General features: G+C 38.8%; 1 protein-coding gene across 1 annotated transcript; it reads left to right on the top strand.

The window, feature by feature from the left end:
* Positions 1–4539: 4539 nt before the first annotated feature.
* HELQ (helicase, POLQ-like) lies at positions 4540–16333 on the top strand. The gene is made up of 11 exons (XM_009870090.1): positions 4540–4682; positions 6135–6374; positions 7246–7387; positions 7673–7777; positions 8276–8495; positions 8839–8996; positions 9911–10009; positions 10274–10447; positions 11035–11148; positions 14317–14451; positions 16247–16333. The coding sequence occupies exons 1-11, from the start codon at positions 4540–4542 to the stop codon at positions 16331–16333; spliced, it is 1617 nt and encodes a 538-aa protein (XP_009868392.1).
* The last annotated feature ends 1886 nt before the right edge of the window (positions 16334–18219 follow it).

Below are 18219 nucleotides of genomic sequence, written 5' to 3'. Positions count from 1 at the left end.
ATAGGATCATGATAAACCATATAACTGTTCCCATTTAAAATTTTTGAGTTTCAGGGTATCGGTATCCAGAATGCAACAATTCCAGTCATAAATATTAAAAGTCTCTAGGGGGCACTCTGGTTCAGCGTAGGATAGGACATTGTCTCCTGGCCAGTTTCTTGACATTTGCATTTGTTTTGTTGCAGCTGAATAGCGTTGTTCTGTGTTGTCCTTTCTTTGTTTTCACGGTGATTTGCTGTTCCTCAAGTTCAGCTTCTACATCTGAGGCATGGGGTTATGTTTCACACTCTTCCAGCTCGTGGTAGGGCTTGACATATCTTGCTGGCAGCCACCGGGATCCTGAGGGAAGAAGAACGCACATGTACCCTCTCCCTCACGTTATTAGATCTACAGGACCAAGCCATTGATTATTAATCATCAGATCCCTATACATGACCTTTGGGCAAATCGAAAAGTCCTCAGGGATTGAAAAATGCTTTTCTATAGCTGTTGAAGTCCGGATTGCGACCAGGGTAGCATTTCGAAAATTAAGAGTATATATGGCATCGACAAGTTGTTCTTGAGGGGGCATATTCCCCCTTTTCTGTTTTTTCAACATGTCTTTCAAAGTTAAATGGCAGCACTCAAGAAGCACTTGTAATTCCACATTGCTTTAAAAAATGTGTAGACCTAGAAACATAACCTGGTCCGTTATCAGTTTTTATGGAACTGGGAAAATCAAGAATAGCAAAGCAGCGAGTCCAGTGACACTGAATATCCTGTCCCTTTTCACCCCTATGAACTGAGGCACATGTTGCACCCGAGAATGTGTCTATGGATACATGTGTAACACACCCAAAGGAATAAAATGGGTAACATCTGTTTGCCAAATTTCACTTGGACAAAGTCCTCGGGGGATTAACTCCCTCCTATCTAGGCCAGGGAGTTAATTGCTGACAATCGAGTCATGCTTGAACAGTATCTTTGACCTGCAATCATGGAATTTTAAATTGTTTACTAAGTCCTGTTGCGTTTTAGTGGAAAAAGGAATGTGATGCCCTCACATAATCGAGTTTCAAGACAGCCACAGTGAATGAATCTGCAACTGTGTTGCCTTCTGCCAGTGCACCAGGCAAATTAGAATGGGATCATATATGGGTGATGAATACAGGAAATTGTCTTTTCTCTAGGGTTTCCTTTAGAGTAACAAACATCATTGTGATCAATCTCCTTGAGAAAGGGGAAGGATATTCAAGTCACGGCATTTACAACATATTCTGATATATGGGTGATGAATACAGGAAATTGTCTTTTCTCTAGGGTTTCCTTTAGAGTAACAAACATCATTGTTTGTGATCAATCTCCTTGAGAAAGGAGAAGGATATTCAAGTCACGGCATTTACAGCATATTCTGAGTCACTAGTAATGTTAAGGGGTTCTTCTAACAAAAGCTCCAGCACATATAACACTGCATCTAGATCTACCAACTGAGTTGATCCTTCAGTAGTTAAAATAGAATGTTTCCAGGCATCATTTTCTTTCCAGACAACTGCAGCCTTTCCTGTTTTTCCAGAGCCACCAACAAATACTGTTCGTGCATTGATGATAGGCCCTGAAGAAACAGTCTGTTTCAAATAGACAGCTCACGTACATTTTGTAATAATTTACAAGGCAGTAAGGTGAAATAAATTTTGCCAACAAAATCAGCCATTGCTATCTGTAGTGACAGAGAGTTAGGAAAAAGAAAGGTATATTCTTGGGCTTGTAATGGTAAATATATAATACGAGGATCATATCAAGTTAGTGTCTGAGTGCGATGGCGATCTTTCATTGCCAGCAGAATGATAAGATCTAAATGTGTGGTGATAGCTTTCTGTAGTGAGTTAGGTAAAACCAGCCACTCTAAATAAAAAACATATTTACCATCTGCTGTTACCTGTCCAGTTAATCCTATCGGTTGCTGGTGGGTATTAAGAACAAAAAAACATATTGCCATGCCAATTCTTATTCTGGCTGCTTGAAGTTTTGAAATCTTTTCAGATACTAAATCGAATTCACCTTAGGCTTCAGATGTTGGCTGACGTTTGGATGTTAAATCATTATCCCATTTTAGCAGAGCAAATAAATGATGCAATTCCTAGTTAGAGATGCCCAATACAGGGCGAATCCAATTAATAGTTCCTGACAGTTTTTGCAAATCATTTAAGATCTCAATATGTCTTATGCTTTTTAGGGCCTGAGGGCTAACATGTCTTTCAGATAATACCCATCCCTGGTATATCCATGGTGGCATAGTCTGTACCTTATCATCTGCATCCTGTAGTCCATGAGTATTCAGCATGGTAAGCATATGCAGCAGGGCTTTATCTAAATATTCCTTATCCTCTGCACATGCAAGAATGTCATTCATGTGATTATATATGATGCTAGAGGGGAATTTCTGTCTTGTTGGGCTTAATGCAGTAGCAACTACTGTCTGACAGATAGTCGGACCATTGATCGTACCCTGTGGCAATATGGTCCAATGATGTCTTTCGATCGGTTCTGCATTGTTTACTGCTGGAACCGAAAAGGCAAACTATTTACAATCACAGGGTGTAAAGGAATTATAAAGAAGCAGTCCTTTAGATCAGTTTTATAGAGATACCAATCAGCAGATAACGATGGATTTGGAAGCCCAGGTTGAAGAACCCCCATGGGTTGCATAATAGCATTCATGGCCCTCAGATCATGCAGTAAACACCGTCTTCTGGATTTTTTAGGATTAACAAGTATCAGACTGTTCCACAGACTACTAAGAGTGTACAACATGTCAGGCTTCTAATTGTTCCTGTACAAGACGTTGTGCCTGAATTAATTTTTCCCCTTTGAAAGGCTACTGATCAACCTAAACAGGTTTGTCTGTTAGGCAAGTCAATTTGAAAGGATGTATGTGAAAATTGATTTGGCAGAAGAGTAATTTGTGCTATTTTTGATTTGCTGCAATTTGACAAGGTACCTGAGAAACAGTCAGCATGATCTGAATTTCTCCCATATAGTCTGAACCAATTATTCCTGGTAAAATAAATAAGCCTTGTGTGGATACATCAGCTCATCCTATATCAATCCGAAATAGCCTGTTGGTAATGTCCTCACACATCGGTGTTTACTGTGTGGACCTTATGCGGTTCTAAGAGAATTATTTCTGAGGCAGCTGCCAAGTCCAGTGCAGCACTGGCTGTTGTTCCAGCGGCGAGCTCAGGGACGTGGCACTTGCCGTAATCGGCGCCTGGGTGAGATGAGCAGAGGCGTTCCAAACCCTATTGGTTTGAGGGGCACCGGGTTGTGCACTCCTTTTCCCATTTCTTGAAAGGGGCTGTCCAGATTTATCAAATTTAGATTTGCATTGATTACTCCAATGATTGCCTTTCTGACCTCGAGGATAAAGCTGTGTGGGTCGGTTTGCCTTTTTTGGGCATTCTTTGCTAATGTATATTAATTGTCCACAATTAAAACACTTAATCGTCTTTTGCCCGATTTGTAATTGAGACAATGCAGCAGCCAAAAGAGCTGCCTTATGCGTCTCAGTCCCAACGTTTTGACACCCCTTGATGTATTCATCTACATCACTCACTTTCCCTTTAAGAGGCAGTAACACAGTTTGGCAATCAGTATTAGCATTTTCAAATGCTAATTGAAGTAAAAGGATCTGAGCTGCCTCTGGATTCTCGACCTGTCTAGAAATCGCTGCCTGCAATTTATCTATGAAATTCCCATAGGGCTCCTGAGGGCCCTGTCGTATTTTTGCAAAAGATCCTATCCGTTGACCGGAATCAGGCACTCGTCGCCATGCTTTTACAGCAATGCAGGAAGCTTGTTCAAAAACCTGTCTGTCTAACCCTGCCTGTGCTTGAGGTGTGAGATAGTTGCCAGTGCCTGTTAGCATCTCTTGGTGGATCGGTATTTTGTTTGCTAAATTATCCAGCACTTGTTCTGTTACCATATCATCGTATAGTAATTGCCAGACTGCATACTGAGCTGATGATAGTACCATTTTCATTAACATTTTCCAGTCCCATGGTGTCATCATATAAACAGTAGCAATCGTCTCTATTATCCGCACAGTAAAGTTGCTTTGTAACCCATTTTCCATAATAGATTTTTGGAGTTCTTTACATAATTCATAAGGTAAACTTTCAAAGTTCGGGGTGTGATGTGGTCTATATAGAAAAGGGAACGCAAGAGAAATATCACCGTGCTTCAGGGCCTCTTCCTTGCATTTCTCCATAGCAGATTTGCCATCCGAGTATTCTTGTGGGGGGGCCACAGGCACCATAGGGAGCACAACCTCTAGCGGTGTGGGAGGCAGTTGTTTTGCAAATGAAAAAAGCTGCAGAGGGGGAAGAAGCAGAGGATATAAATCAGGCTCTTTCTCAGGGTCGACCTGTCCAGGATCAAAAGGATTCTCAGGGCTAGTCACCGTGTTATCTGGACTTTTCTCAGTTTGATTGTGTATGTTTAGCTCCTCATCTGCAGCCTCGGATGGTTTCAGCTCTTCTAACACCGAGTATAAAAATCGCCATGTTAACGATCACCGTGTTGGATATATCAGCCCCCTGCGCTTTGCGCGTCTGCAAGCACTCACCCACCTGCTTCCACTTAGAGCTATCAAACGTGCCTTTCGCTGCAAACCAGTCACAATGTTCTTTTACAATGTTTTTCAGGTATGTGATACCCTGCAGCAGGCAGAACTTGCTGCAATGTTTTTAAGTACAGTTTAAGCTCTCAAGAAGCAGTTTGTCCCATTTTAACACGATCCTGTAGCTCTTCCATTCAACGGATGCTACTGTCCCTTATTTAAGGAGTGTGGCCGCAAAAATCTAAGATGAAAATTTACTCACCTGTCAGATCGTGTAGTCGTTCAGACGGGTCCTTACGATGGGGCACCAATCTGCAGCGATGAAGGAGACGGCAGCCTCTGGTCTGAATTGAAAGCAAGGCCTTTTATTGTCCAAGTAGAAGCAGAAGCAAAAACAGACGCGAAGTTATGCGTGTGTGTGTGAGTCCCCGAGAGCCATTTATATACAGTTCTCTGTATCTGAACTATAAAGCCAAACAGAATTATTTATGTTTTTCTTGATACATTTGTCCTTGTGACTATCTTAGTTGCAGCCGTTCACATACACTTCCACGCAGTTTCCCAGCCTGATCTTAATGCATTCATCAACTATTATCCTGTGTGGCTTGTTCAAAACAGCTTGTTTTTACCCAAGTCTAGTCCAGTTTTATCTTCCAGGTGCTCAGCAAGGTCCTCATATATCAGAGCAGTTCGTTTTACTAAAATCTGGTTGTATTTTTCCACTGTGTGTTCAGCAAGTTTCCCACGACTGGTGGTCAGAAGTATATACTTTAAACATGAAATCATTTAAAGTTGCTAACTGCATAAATGATAGCAGATTGCTCAAGACTTATTAAAAATGTTTTACTGAAGAAAATCTTGTATTTTGAAACTAGTTCTAAAAGTGATTATTAGAGGAGAAGTAATAAAGAAAAAGAAGCAGCATACCAAACTAGTCTAACCTTGTGTCACTTTGGCATTGATCTCTACAAGCTTAGAAAACTAACATTTTTTTACAACCCGATTGTCTAGTGATGCATGCTACTGGTGAGTTGAGAATCTCTGTTCCATACCTATTTTGTGAATGTAGTTAGTAAAATCTAAACCAGACTTTGTAATAAAGAAAAGAAATTAAGACTTATGCTTGGTTTCATTTAAGTGTGACTTGATCAACTCATCATGGTCTAGCAAAGTTAAATTTTTTATAGGAAAAAATATATTAAAATGAGTAAAAATGCTCTCTTGCTATCAAAATTTAAACCTTTTTTGCTGTACCTATAATCTTCACTACGAGCTGATACCGTTGCCATTTTCTTTCTTCGGGGTACTTGATACCCACACCCAATTACTATTTGATCTCTTCTATACCTTTGCTTACAAACAAGAAAATACTTCTATTGCAACTCCGTCTCCTGTGTATTGCTATTTTAAATAACTACTTCTCCAACCTAAATGCTAGAGGAATGTATATTGAACAGAAGTAGACAGTAAGCATGTCTCTTGATTTATTTTTGAAGTAGTTAGTGGTTAATCAAAGAAATGCTTTTCTTCCTCCAAGAGAATTTAGAGCTCACAGGGAGAAAGAGAAACAAGATCTCATCAAGAACCTAAAAAATATTGGAAATGGAAGTGTCTGTCCTATTCTGAAGCACACAATCCCTTTTGGTATCGCCTATCACCACAGTGGCCTTACAAATGATGAAAGAAAAAGCATAGAGGAAGCATATTCTGCAGGTGTCCTCTGTCTGCTTGCTTGCACAGCTACTTTAGCTGCTGGAGTCAACCTGCCAGCAAGAAGGTTCGTAACTGAAACATATTTTGTTGTTTCATTGATTTTTGCTCTGTAAAAAAAACTGCTTTAAGTTGATAACACTAGTGCTGATTAAAGTATGTTTCTGCTTTTACTAGCAAGTTGGAAGCATGAGTGATTTTGTTTCCAGCTCAGGACACAAGGCTGCAAAGTTTTTACATAGGAAGTGTGAATCAGCAGCGAATTCCTCAGAATTCATAGCCGAAGAGCACTTACCAAAATAGGTTAAGGAAACTTTAATAAATTGAGGAAGTGCTTGAGTATTTTAGTAATGTTATATGGAATAAGGAATTCATGATAGTTTCTTTAGATACTGTCTGAAGAATAGCGTTTAAATTGTAAAATAAATGTTTCCTAAGGAGGTAGAGTTTGAATATGTTTTAACAAAAAAGCATGTTAGTTTTTCTTACGCAGGTGCTGATGGCATGACTGCTGTACTCTGCATGACCAAAGACTAAATATCCAGTTTCTGTGCATGTATGTTGGAGTAATGCATCTAAGAGGAGGGGAAAGAAAAATCACACAGACAAGTGTTGTCTTTCTAGCATAAATGATGTTGCTTATGTTTTTTCATAGGGTTTCTTTTACATCTAAGTGATTTTTGCTCTTAAACTCAGGGCTTTGAATAAATGTAAAGATTAGTTCCAAAGATTCAGCAAAATATAATAAGCGTGGGTTATTCAATAAACCTGAAGTTGTTAAATGTTTTCCTTGTTGATTTTCAGACAGGTTGAAACAAGAGCATTTGATTTTATTAGTTACTAAGCAAGGGACATTTGTAAAGGATGCATTTGTAGAATTTTATTGCTGCTTTAGTAATTTTCATATGAAGCATAACTTACTAAAAACTTCTTTACAGGATTATTCTTAGAGCTCCTTATGTTGCTAATGAGTTCCTGAAGAAGAACCAGTATAAACAAATGATTGGCAGAGCTGGTCGAGCTGGTATTGACAGCGCTGGAGAAAGTATTCTCATAGTGCAAGAAAAAGACAAACATTTGGTAATTTTTCTAAAGCTGTTGGTAATGTAAATTGTTGCATTAAGCTGGTGGAATAAACAGGAAAAGCTGAGTTACCTACTTTAATTTTTGTTGACTTAGCATTGCAAGTATTTGACCTATACCTATAAACTACCTTTATGTGGTTTGTTTTCGGATATGAACTGCAAACTTTAGGTGTCTATGCCTATTTTCTTTATAAGGTGAATCATGCATATCAGTATTTTTAGAAGTGTAAAACTAATTTCTAAATATTTTCCCTGAATTTATATTTTTTACTCTCCTTAGGTTCAGGATTTAATTACTAGTCCTTTGGAGAACTGTTACAGCAATCTTCTGCTGGAGTTGACCAAGGGAATGCAGAGCCTGCTGTTGTCTTTAGTTGGACTGAAGGTATCAATTAGCTCTTCTCTGTGAGTAACTTAAGTGGTTGGCAACACAAAAAAAAATTTTATCTGTTGATTCTGTAGAAAAACAGGCTTACAAGTTCAGAACAGATTCTAATCAGATAAGGAGGACAAAGATTTGATTAGTCTTTTTAACTCAGTTTTCAAGTAATCACACAATATGACAACTTCCTTATGTGTAAAAGTCAAAATTCTATACACCTTATGATATGTTCCAGTATTAATAATATTTCAACTTCTGATACTTGATTCAAAATACAAATAGAAACAGTGGAAACAAATTTAACATGATGCAGTAGCTAGAATAATAGAACAGATGGAGAGCTATCCCATCAGATCCATCATAGACTGTCATTCTATTTGTTGTCATGTATTTCTATAGAAACACATTAACAGGATATCAGACTGCTTCTCTAGTCAGCTTAGGAAACGTTATGTGAGTGACACCTTTAAAACATGCTTATCACCTCTAAAACTGATGCAGATAGCAGTCACCCCTGAGGAAGTCAACAACTTTATGTGCAGTACATTACTGGGAGTTCAGCGGGAGCTGCTGTCCAAAGACAAGAGCCTCTCAGAGATAATTAAAGATGGACTAGAAAATCTAATAGAAAAAGGACTGCTAAAAGGAAGGATATCTGAGGAGGACCACAATTCCAAATGTACACTAACAATCACACCGTTGGGTAAAGCTACATACAAAGGTAAGACACTCTTCTTATTATAATCTATTTCAACAAACCCTTTCATCTCAGCCTTATCTCGATTTGATATGTTTTCTCATCTTCTGTCTGAAATTGCAATGAAAAATTAAGTTGCAGAGAGACAGCTTTGATTACTAAATGATGTGCTGGACTGAAAATAGGAATAAACAGGTACTGCATGAGTGAATGTGACAGAAATGAAGTGTAATAATATTAGTCACAATGGGATTTAAACTAGGACTGTACTCCCCCCCAGAAAAAATAAAGTGTTGACTCTATGTTAAAATCTTTTACACTTAACTCTGCCTATTTAAAATTATAGTATGTTGTGTGCTTATTATAGGATCTGTAGACTTGGCATACTGCAATCTTCTTTACAGAGAACTAAAGAAAGGTTTGGAAGGACTGGTTCTTGAGAGCAATCTTCATCTTCTGTATCTGACAACTCCATATGATATGACATTTAGCTGTAACCCAGACTGGATGATATACTTGAGACAGGTGAGAAGTTACTAGCAAGCATTCATTGGGGCATACAGTAGTCCTACTTAGGAAATTTTAAGTTTATACACATAGGAAATGTAGATAGTGGAGTAACAATTTAATGAAAATATATGCTATTTCATTTTCAGTCAGAGGAGAAGTGCTTTCCTATCTTGCTTAAAACCCAAAGTTTTCTTCTGCATCTACATTTGACACTGTTTAGGGGAAACAGCGGCATGAAACATGTCTGAAGTTGCCCGTACTCCAAATCCTGACTCTAACTGTGGTGCTAGCCTTGTCATCTCAGAGACTTTCCTATAAACTGGTTATATGTAACCACATCATTGTAATCTTGCAAGAAAACCGCTGTTATAATAATGAAAAGCCATGTTTGCCTTCTGATGCTTGCTCTTTTAATCTGTAGTTCAGGCAGCAAAATCCACTGGAGAATGTTAAGTCTTAATCTTTGATCTCTGACTCTAACACTTTACTCCAGTTAGGACTGTAACTATTACCCTATGATCCATGCCTTTCTAAAGACTACTATGCTTATGTCAGCCTCAGCAGCACAGCCCTAGGCTGTGGCCTAAGCTAAGGCCTAGTCTTGCACACTGTAAAATCCACCCATAATTCAACTCTTCCCTTTTCTGTAGTGTTATATACTAGGAGTAGCACTAAAATCTCTTTTGTTTTCTTAAAATGTGGCATTGAGAGATGGTCAGTTACAGATAATTCAAACAAATAGGCAAAAATTTGTGGATCTGTGTAGTACTAGACTTAGTAGTACTAGACTAGTACTATAGTACTACTAGTAGACTATAGTACTAGTCTCGTGGCTAAGTATTATATAGAGGTATTGAGTAATAGACTTATGTTTTCTATATTGTTAAGAGAATAAGTGTCTGAAAACTCTTTATAAAATCTTATTTTAGTTCAACCAGCTGAGCGCAGCAGAGCAAAAAGTAGTGGACATTTTGGGAGTACCTGAGAGCTTTATTATAAAAAAAGCTTCTGGTCAAGCCATCAGAAAGGTAGGCTAGAGATTTCTCATACCAAAGAAGAAAGTTTTGTTGTTTCATTTGATTATTTACAAATTCTAGTTTATTTTTCTGGTAGTGTTCTTTATTAATGTTCTACTTTTTAAGGCTCTTTTAATCTCATTGGATGGTTTTCTTAACGTTGATTAATGTCTTTGAGTATAATATAAACATGTTTTAGAGATGTGAACCTTGTAGCACTCACAGAATATCTTGAATGTGATATTTACTCTGAATTCTGACTTGCCTTGTTCCTAGAATGTGGACAGTGCTGTGGTAAACAGGCTTTACCTGTCATTTATTCTTTATACCCTACTGAAAGAGACCAATATGTGGAGTGTTTCAGAGAAATTTAATATGTCTCGAGGACATGTGCAAAATCTCCTTAATTCTGCTGCCTCATTTGCGTCCTGTGTTCTACATTTCTGTGAGGTAATGTGTTAAAGGAATTCCGATAATTTCTTTGAGATTGGTTTTGCAAAATCTGGAGTTTTGTTCTCTTTAGATTATAATTGTACACAGATGTTGGATCACAACTTTCCTGTGCAAAAGTTTGTTCACCGTTCCTGTTCAAAATTATTTCTCCTGTTCAGAAAAACATGCTCATGCAGTGATATTTCTTGCATTAAAAGTATGCTTTATGCACAGAGGAAGTGCAAACATACAAACTGTACAGGGTATTGATCAGTGTCATTGGTGAAATAATAATTTTTCCTTTCTCTTGGAAGTAAGGCCATCTGGTTGTGGAGTGTCATCTCAGGAAAACAGCTGACTTGCCTTGTTTTCTTGTTTTCCCTCTATTAAAATAATGTATTGCTTATCCTTCAGAACTGCCCCAGCTTTGGGATGTTCATCTAAAGAGTGCTGAATGGGATTCTGCTGAAGGGATAACTAGAAATACTAGTGCTTTCCCTGTCTAAAAGCCAAATACATGACTTTTGCATAGCAGAGCTCTTATCAGTTATAACTCCCAAATATAAAACTCAGGATCTGATATTTAGTGACCTTTGTCTCTGCAGGAATTGGAAGAATTCTGGGTTTATAAAGCCTTGCTGACAGAACTTACCAAGCAGTTGACGTACTGTGTTAAGACAGAGCTCATCCCTCTGATGGAGGTAGCAGGGGTTCTAGAGGTTAGTAAACCTGTCCTTGTGAGATTTGTCAGTGTAGATGTGTAGGCTAAATGTTACTGTGCCTGGAAAACCCAGCTAGTTTTATACTGAGAGTTTGGCATATTTGGTGCAGATATCCCACAACAGCCCTAGAGGCTGGGGAAAATATGATCTGTTGAGGAAATGTGAGCTGGAGCCCCTAATGTTTTTCTTCTGGCTGCTACCACAGCAACGGTTAAAATGCTCTATTTGGACAACAATTTAGCTGTATACTCAGTTGAAAAGCAAGAGTCCAGGTTTCTTTTGTGGTAAGGATTCTGCAGTTCATGGGAATAAAGAGGAATAAGAATTTACGTATTTAGTTAAATTAGAAGATCCTCACAGAAATGCATGAAGTCCTATTGAGAATTCATAAGAAACTTAGATGGTTTCTGAACTGAAGACTTCTATTAAAGTAGTAAATGATGTGGACAAGGTTATAAGTAATCATCGCACCTTTTTGGCAAAATGATCTGACTTGCCTGTCCAGCTTTTGTAGAATCAGTTTGTCAGCAAACCACTGAGTTTAGTGGCAGTGAGGGGTTTTTTTTTCTGGGAAGCTAAATAGTGATGAAGATTTCTACTCTAATGCGATGTTTCTTTTTTTTTAAATGTATCACATTTTCTGAACTGGTTGCAAAAGGTAAATAGTCTTTTTTTCACGGCTCATGCCATATAGGAGCATTTCTGTGGCAGGCTGAAATCAGCCTGCACAGCATGAGTCTGCTGAATTTGTATTTTAAAGATGACTCTTCGGAACTATGGCTATAATCGATGTACTTCTGCACTGGAGTTAAAACTATACTGACAGTTGATATTTGTAGCAGTTAGACTCTCATCTTGAACAGTGGTTTGCTTAGATTTCTTTGGAGGAAATGATAAAATCAGTCTTATGATTACTATAGTGGAAGAGAAAATTATTTTCTTCGCATTTTCTTGCACCGTGTTCAAAAAGCAATTGTAGTGGTTTGACCCTGGCTGGAGGCCAGGTGCCCACCACAACCACTTTAGCCCTCTTCCTTCTTAGAAGGACAGGGGACAGGAAATAAAACAAAAGGCTTGTCAGGTAAGATAACAGAACAGACTCGACTTGGGGATATTAATTCAATTTATTCCCAATCAGATCAAAGAAGGGCAATGAGATATAAACCTAGATGTTCAAAAAACACCTTCCCCCCACCCTTCCCTTCTTCCTGGGCTTAACTCCCCATTTTTTCCAGCTGCTCCCCCTGAGTGGTGCAGCGGGACAGGTAATGAAGGTTGCAGTAAGTTCCTTAGATGTTGTCTCTGCTGCTCCTTGCTTCTCAGTGGAAGGACTCCTCACTTTTCCCATGCTCTTGTTGCGGGGGTCCTTCCCATGGGAGACAGTTTGTCATGAACTGCCCCAGGGTGAGTCTTCTCCATGGGGTGCAGCCCTTCAGGAGCAGACTGCTCCAGCGTGGGTACCATGTGGAGTCTCAAGTCCTGCCAGCAAGTGTGCTCCAGTGTGGGCTCCTCTCTCCACAAGTCCACAGGTCCTGCCAGGAGCCTGCTCCAGCGCGGGCTTCCCACAGGGTCCCAGCCTCCTTCAGGAACATCCACCTGCTCCAGTGAAGGGTCCGTCATGGGCTGCAGGTAGATATCTGCACCCTCGTCACCTCCATGGGCTGCTCACCATGGTTTTCACCGTGACTTGGGGCAATCTCTGCTCTGGCCCCTGGAAGACCTCCTCCCCTTCCTTCTTCCCTGACCTTGCTGTCCTGCAGAGTTGTTTTTCTCACATATTCTCACTCCTCTCTCTGCCTGCAATTCCACAGTAATTTTTTCCCCCCGCTTTGTAGATCTGTTACTACAGAGGCATTTACCAATGTCACCGATGATAGGCTCAGCCTTGGCTGGTGCTGGGTCCATCTTTGGAGTCAGCTAACATTGGCTCTGTCAGACCTAGGGGAAAGCTTCTAGTAGCTTCTATAAATGCCACCCCTATTAGCCACCCCCCACTGCTACCAAAACCTGGCCATGCAGACTGATACAGCAATCTCAAACCTTTTCAGGAGTTATTAGTGGGGAAAAATTCTGTGTCATCAGTTGTACTGGCCATATAACAGCCAAATAGAGCACAGAAAATATTTGTTGGCTATTTTGGATTAATGACAGCTACTTAACATAAATGAACATGCATAGTCTTCGGCTGCTATGGAGGAAGATAGTATCTTGTAAACAATTACCTGTTGGATGCTAAAAATAGCTGCATACAACATCAAATAAATGTCTTTCTCTTCCTTGTCTTTAAAAAGAAGTGAGGGGAAAAAACCCCAAAAGGTAATTGACATATGTTTGGTCAATTTGTTCATCAACTGGATATTATTTGATAACTCAAGATCCTAAAGCCTTGCATATACTAAATTACTCCACTACTAGTGTAAAAATGTATTTTAATTAAATACTACTAGAACTTTAAAAAGTTCAGGTTTGCAAAAGAAGTGTTGGCCCAGAGACCCCATGTTAAGCAAATACTGCTTGGCTACCTTTCATAGCAACAAGATCAAACCCAGTTAAGAAGCCCCTTATAGTGGTGATAACCAAATTCCAGAGGATCTTTCCTGCGATGTGTATTTCTGTATATATGAGCTCACAGCCATGACTTTGCCCAAAACTAGAGAAATGAAAAAGATTCTGTGATATTAAAGAAAAAATCTATAAGCTTGAAGCAGGAAAGTATGGTCTTTTTCTGAATGTTGTGAAAGCTCTGTTCTGTGAAAATTCTGTGGAGGAAAAAAAAGAAGGATAAATAAGCCCTCCTTTCACTTCCAAAGAATGTGAGACAGTCATTCCTGTCAGCAACGGTGATTGCAGAAAACATGATAACCAAAGTGGATCTTGGGGACAGTATTATGCAGGCTCACAGAAAACAATGACAGATGGGTTCCTAAGAGGTGGGTAAGATTCTGTGGGGAGGTAAATCTTAATGGTAAAGCTGTGTTTTTGGGGAGTAGATATTCTCAGTAAGTATTCACATTCTTAGATAAATCAAAGAGATTTATTTATATTCTCAGATGAAAAGATGAAAAGATGAAAAGATGAAATGTTTCAGGTTGACGCAGTGATTTGGCACACAATGCTAGTTCTTATTGCCTGTTCTGAAAATCTAACACAATTTTATTCTTGCAGGCACGAGCGAAGCAGCTTTATAATGCAGGGTACAAAACTTTAGCGCACTTGGCTAATGCAAATCCAGAAACTCTGGTCAAGACGATTGAGCGTTTGTCACGGCGTCAAGCCAAGCAAATTGTTTCATCTGCAAAGGTAAGTTAGAAAAAAAAGTTATAAAAACCCGCTTCAGATGTTCAATATCTCAAAAGTGGATGTTGGAATGACATTAAAAGTGCAGGAGTCAGTTTACTATTAATGGCATTAGTAGATACTTGTAATTAGTAGATATTTGTAATCAGTAGATATTTGTAATCAGTAGATATTTGTAATTCAGTAGATATTTGTAATTCAGTAGATATTTGTAATTCAAATACTGATCTCTATTAACAATTTATTGAAATATTTTCTTGACCGTGTCATCTATCTGAGATGATTGAGTAATAAATCAAGCAGTTGCTGACCTTCGTGCCCCTGAATTATAGGCAAATAAACTTTTCTTAAAAGAGTTTGTTATGTACAAGGTAGTGGAAAGTTGTGTTCCTTTTTGGAGGGGAAGCAAAGGGCAAAAATGCTTGACAGCTTATCTGATGAAATGCAGGAATTAAATTATTGCCTCAGTTTCCATGCTGAGTCATCTTAACTGAAGATGCTTGATTCTGCCAATATCTTGGGACTTACCTTATAGAAATTCTAGCGGTAGTTGTGATTAAAGAATAGGATTTTCAAGACTGTAGAAATGGAAACTAACAAGGTATAGGGTTAACCTCACACCCTGTTATTCTTTCTAATTGTTTTCCATTTTGAATATGCATCATGAGAAGGGCCGTCACTTAATATTTCTCTCTAAGGCACACTTCATACCTTAGGCGCAAAATAATCCAAGGGAAAGGACCTGTAAGAAACATTGAGTTGTGCCCAAACAAAAAATACAGGGAGTATTTTATTTAGCAGGATGGCAGTACTTTCTCTCCTCAGTCTCCATCAGTCATCTGCTGTTGCAATGGCTTTGGCTTCATGTTTGATTTGGCTGAAATAGCAAGCATTTGGTAAAGTAATGGAATGCCTAGAAGAATTGTATGCATGTTTGGTGCAAAAATGATGCAGTCAGTTACAAGGTCTTGGCTTGTATATTCTCACAGAGTAAAAGTACTAACTTGGGAATTTATGTGCTTATGGTTGTGGCCATTAAAACATTGTTGAAGTTACTGTATATTTTGTTTGGTTTGGGGTTGGTTGTTTTTTTCTGCTATGTAAGCCAAAAGAAAGGGATCTATGCAGATTCCTCATCTACATCAGTGCCAAATCCAGCAATCTAGCTTACTGTCGTGTTCGGATATTAAGCTGATGGAGTTTTCTCTAACTGGGAAGTTAGAACAGTGCTTGCATGTGTTACGCTGTACATGCTACTGGGAGACTGTTATATTCCAACTGCCAGCAACGAACAGCTCAGGGTGTAGATTAAACAGTTGCTAGTATCAGAGGTCCTGTATGTCTGATGTAAAATGATGTAGTAAGAAATTCTGTCAAAAGCACAAAATTGGCAACTTTGCAGGCACAACTTAAAACTATTTATTCCAACAAGGAAAATAAATGTTTAAGGTTAAAAATGTTCTTGTTCTAGATGAAACTGTTCTGTTAAATTTTGTGTATTATCTGATGGCAGAACTGAGAAAACCAGCTGTGTACTGTATGAATTTTTGTGTTAGTGTGTTTCATATTTCTATACACTAAACACTAAAAGAACTTGGTAAGTAATACTTGTGAAAATGTTAGTGCTTTGAGGCAAAGTTACTGCAGACCTGTGAGCAGCAGCAGAAGTTTTTTGCAAGCCAGATGCAAATTTGGAAAGAAACACTGGTGCGTTAACTTGTCTAACAGCTATAGCTAAGGCTTGTATTTGGTTTCTAATTGTTTACTAATGCTTTTTGTTGTTGTTGTTCTGATATAGATGCTGCTGAGTGAAAAAGCTGAGGCTTTACAAGAAGAAGTTGAAGAACTCTTAAAGGTGCCTGCAGATGTCCCAGGGACCCACTGACCAACTGTCATAAACTAAAATCATTAATCCAGAAATTGAGATACTTTTAAATTTTTAACTTCCTTGTGTAAAGCTGCTGTGATTATAATAAATATTTAATGTCTTTTGTATACCTCAATTTTGTGTGAGTTCTGACTGCAGAGCATTTTTTGGAAAGTTAACTTCATTGGAAGGTTTTAAACCTTTTGAGCAATAGACTAGAATCAAAAGATGTGATCTTAATTCGTTCCTGTTTTTAGGCAGAGCCCTAGGAGTGCTTTGGGGCCGGACTAGCTGCCTGGTGCGTACTTCTGCCTAGAGCTTAGGTTCATAGCTGACTTAATGCCTTTATGCTGGATATTCCCTTTAGGACATGTGCTTGAGTGAGCTACTCCAGAATTCCTACTTGCAGGAATCTTTGTACTCTAGATGTAGCTAATGGAAGGAGAGAGAGAGAGAGTTGCAATTCGTATCAAAGAACTTGTTCAAGAGTTTCATAAGAAATCATGAATGATGCCTAGTTTAAGCTTAGTTTAAGAATTTGTATTCAGTGTCTGGCAATTTCCCAAAAGAGAATTCTTTTGGGATGTTTCTGTTTGGAAGAAAAGTTTACAGAAAGTTTACAATTTTTTTTGTGTGTTTACATTTCTTGCTTAAATGTGAATATTAACAAAGATGAAGGTTTGAAGAACTGATCTCTGAGAAGCCATATCAAACTCCGAGACTCTGAGTCACACTGGTTAGAGGTTTTAAAAGTATCTGAACCAGATTTGCTGCAGCAAAAAGATAAGCTTCATGAAAGTAGTTCTGAAGATGCTTGAAACTCCTTCAGCTGTGACGCAGTGAACTCCTTTTCAAATCTGGTACGTAGTGCCTGATGGTGTTAGAGCACTGCGAGTTGCGAAGGACTTGAAAGCTGTGACAGGCTGTTGGGTTGAATTGTGGCAGCCAGTATAGTGGCACACTTAAACAGGGCATTTCTAAGTGAAATCAGGTGTCCATCCTCAGGGAAAAGTACAATAAGCCTTAGATACACTGTCATTTTTAATTCAAGTCAATTGTGTTCAAATTTTAGAGAGAGACAGGAAGGTTTTTAAACCCAGTAGGGTTGTTAGAGGCTGAACACTTGACTGAAAGGGGTAGTAGTGAAAAACAAATGAAAAGGCTAATATTCTACAACAATTTGATGATGTATTGCAGCAATCACAGGTTGCAATTGAATAAATTATTTATAAGCATTTAGTAGAAACATATTTCTAAGACCGTAACTGTGATACTTCATAGTGGCTTATGCAGTTTGGGAAGTAACATATTGGAGTGCATTCAGCATTAAACCAGGTCAAGAATTTAAACCTACTCCTTTTCAGAGGCAGCATGATTCATTTCCACTGCAAGATTCTGTGCCCACAGGGGGGTCCTGTTACTGATACTGAAGTGCCTAAGGCACAGATGGTTTTGGAAACATGAAGGATGTGTTAAGTTGGCTCTAACAGCCAAGTATCCTTTGTCCTCAAGTGCAGAAGCAATATATGCCATGACTTGAGGTTGTCTAAGTCTCTCTCTTAATGGCTTTGACTTGAGATATATATTTGACTAAATTATAGGTAATATGTGTTGGGGCCTACTACATAGAACTTGGTGAAAGAGTAAAGGTCAGTGACTGACAGAAAGTGCTGAGACAGATGGTTATGAAACTACTGAAGACAATGCAGCTTTCAGGAGCATTTCAGACAGGAAAGTAGGCCAGGAGAAACAGGAGATTTGACGCTCTGCACAAGAGCCTGTCACAGTGGAAGGTTAGGTGCGTGCTCGCCGCGTGGACAGTAGCGTGTAACCAATCATGTAGTGCATGGACAGGGTATGCGACCAATCATGTAACACTTGACTCGTGCTGTACGCGTGCAAGG

The sequence above is a fragment of the Apaloderma vittatum genome, unplaced genomic scaffold (genome assembly GCF_000703405.1).
Source record: "Apaloderma vittatum isolate BGI_N311 unplaced genomic scaffold, ASM70340v1 scaffold13690, whole genome shotgun sequence".
Lineage (NCBI taxonomy): Eukaryota > Metazoa > Chordata > Aves > Trogoniformes > Trogonidae > Apaloderma > Apaloderma vittatum.
This window is presented reverse-complemented; position numbering and strand designations above follow the sequence as displayed.

Excerpts from the sequence above, each read along its gene's own strand:
- HELQ (XM_009870090.1), top strand. The coding sequence starts at position 4,540 with ATGTTAACGATCACCGTGTTGGATATATCAGCCCCCTGCGCTTTGCGC. Across the intron at positions 7,388-7,672 it reads AAGAAAAAGACAAACATTTG|GTTCAGGATTTAATTACTAG; the intron begins GTAATTTTTCTA and ends TACTCTCCTTAG. Across the intron at positions 8,496-8,838 it reads GGGTAAAGCTACATACAAAG|GATCTGTAGACTTGGCATAC; the intron begins GTAAGACACTCT and ends TGCTTATTATAG.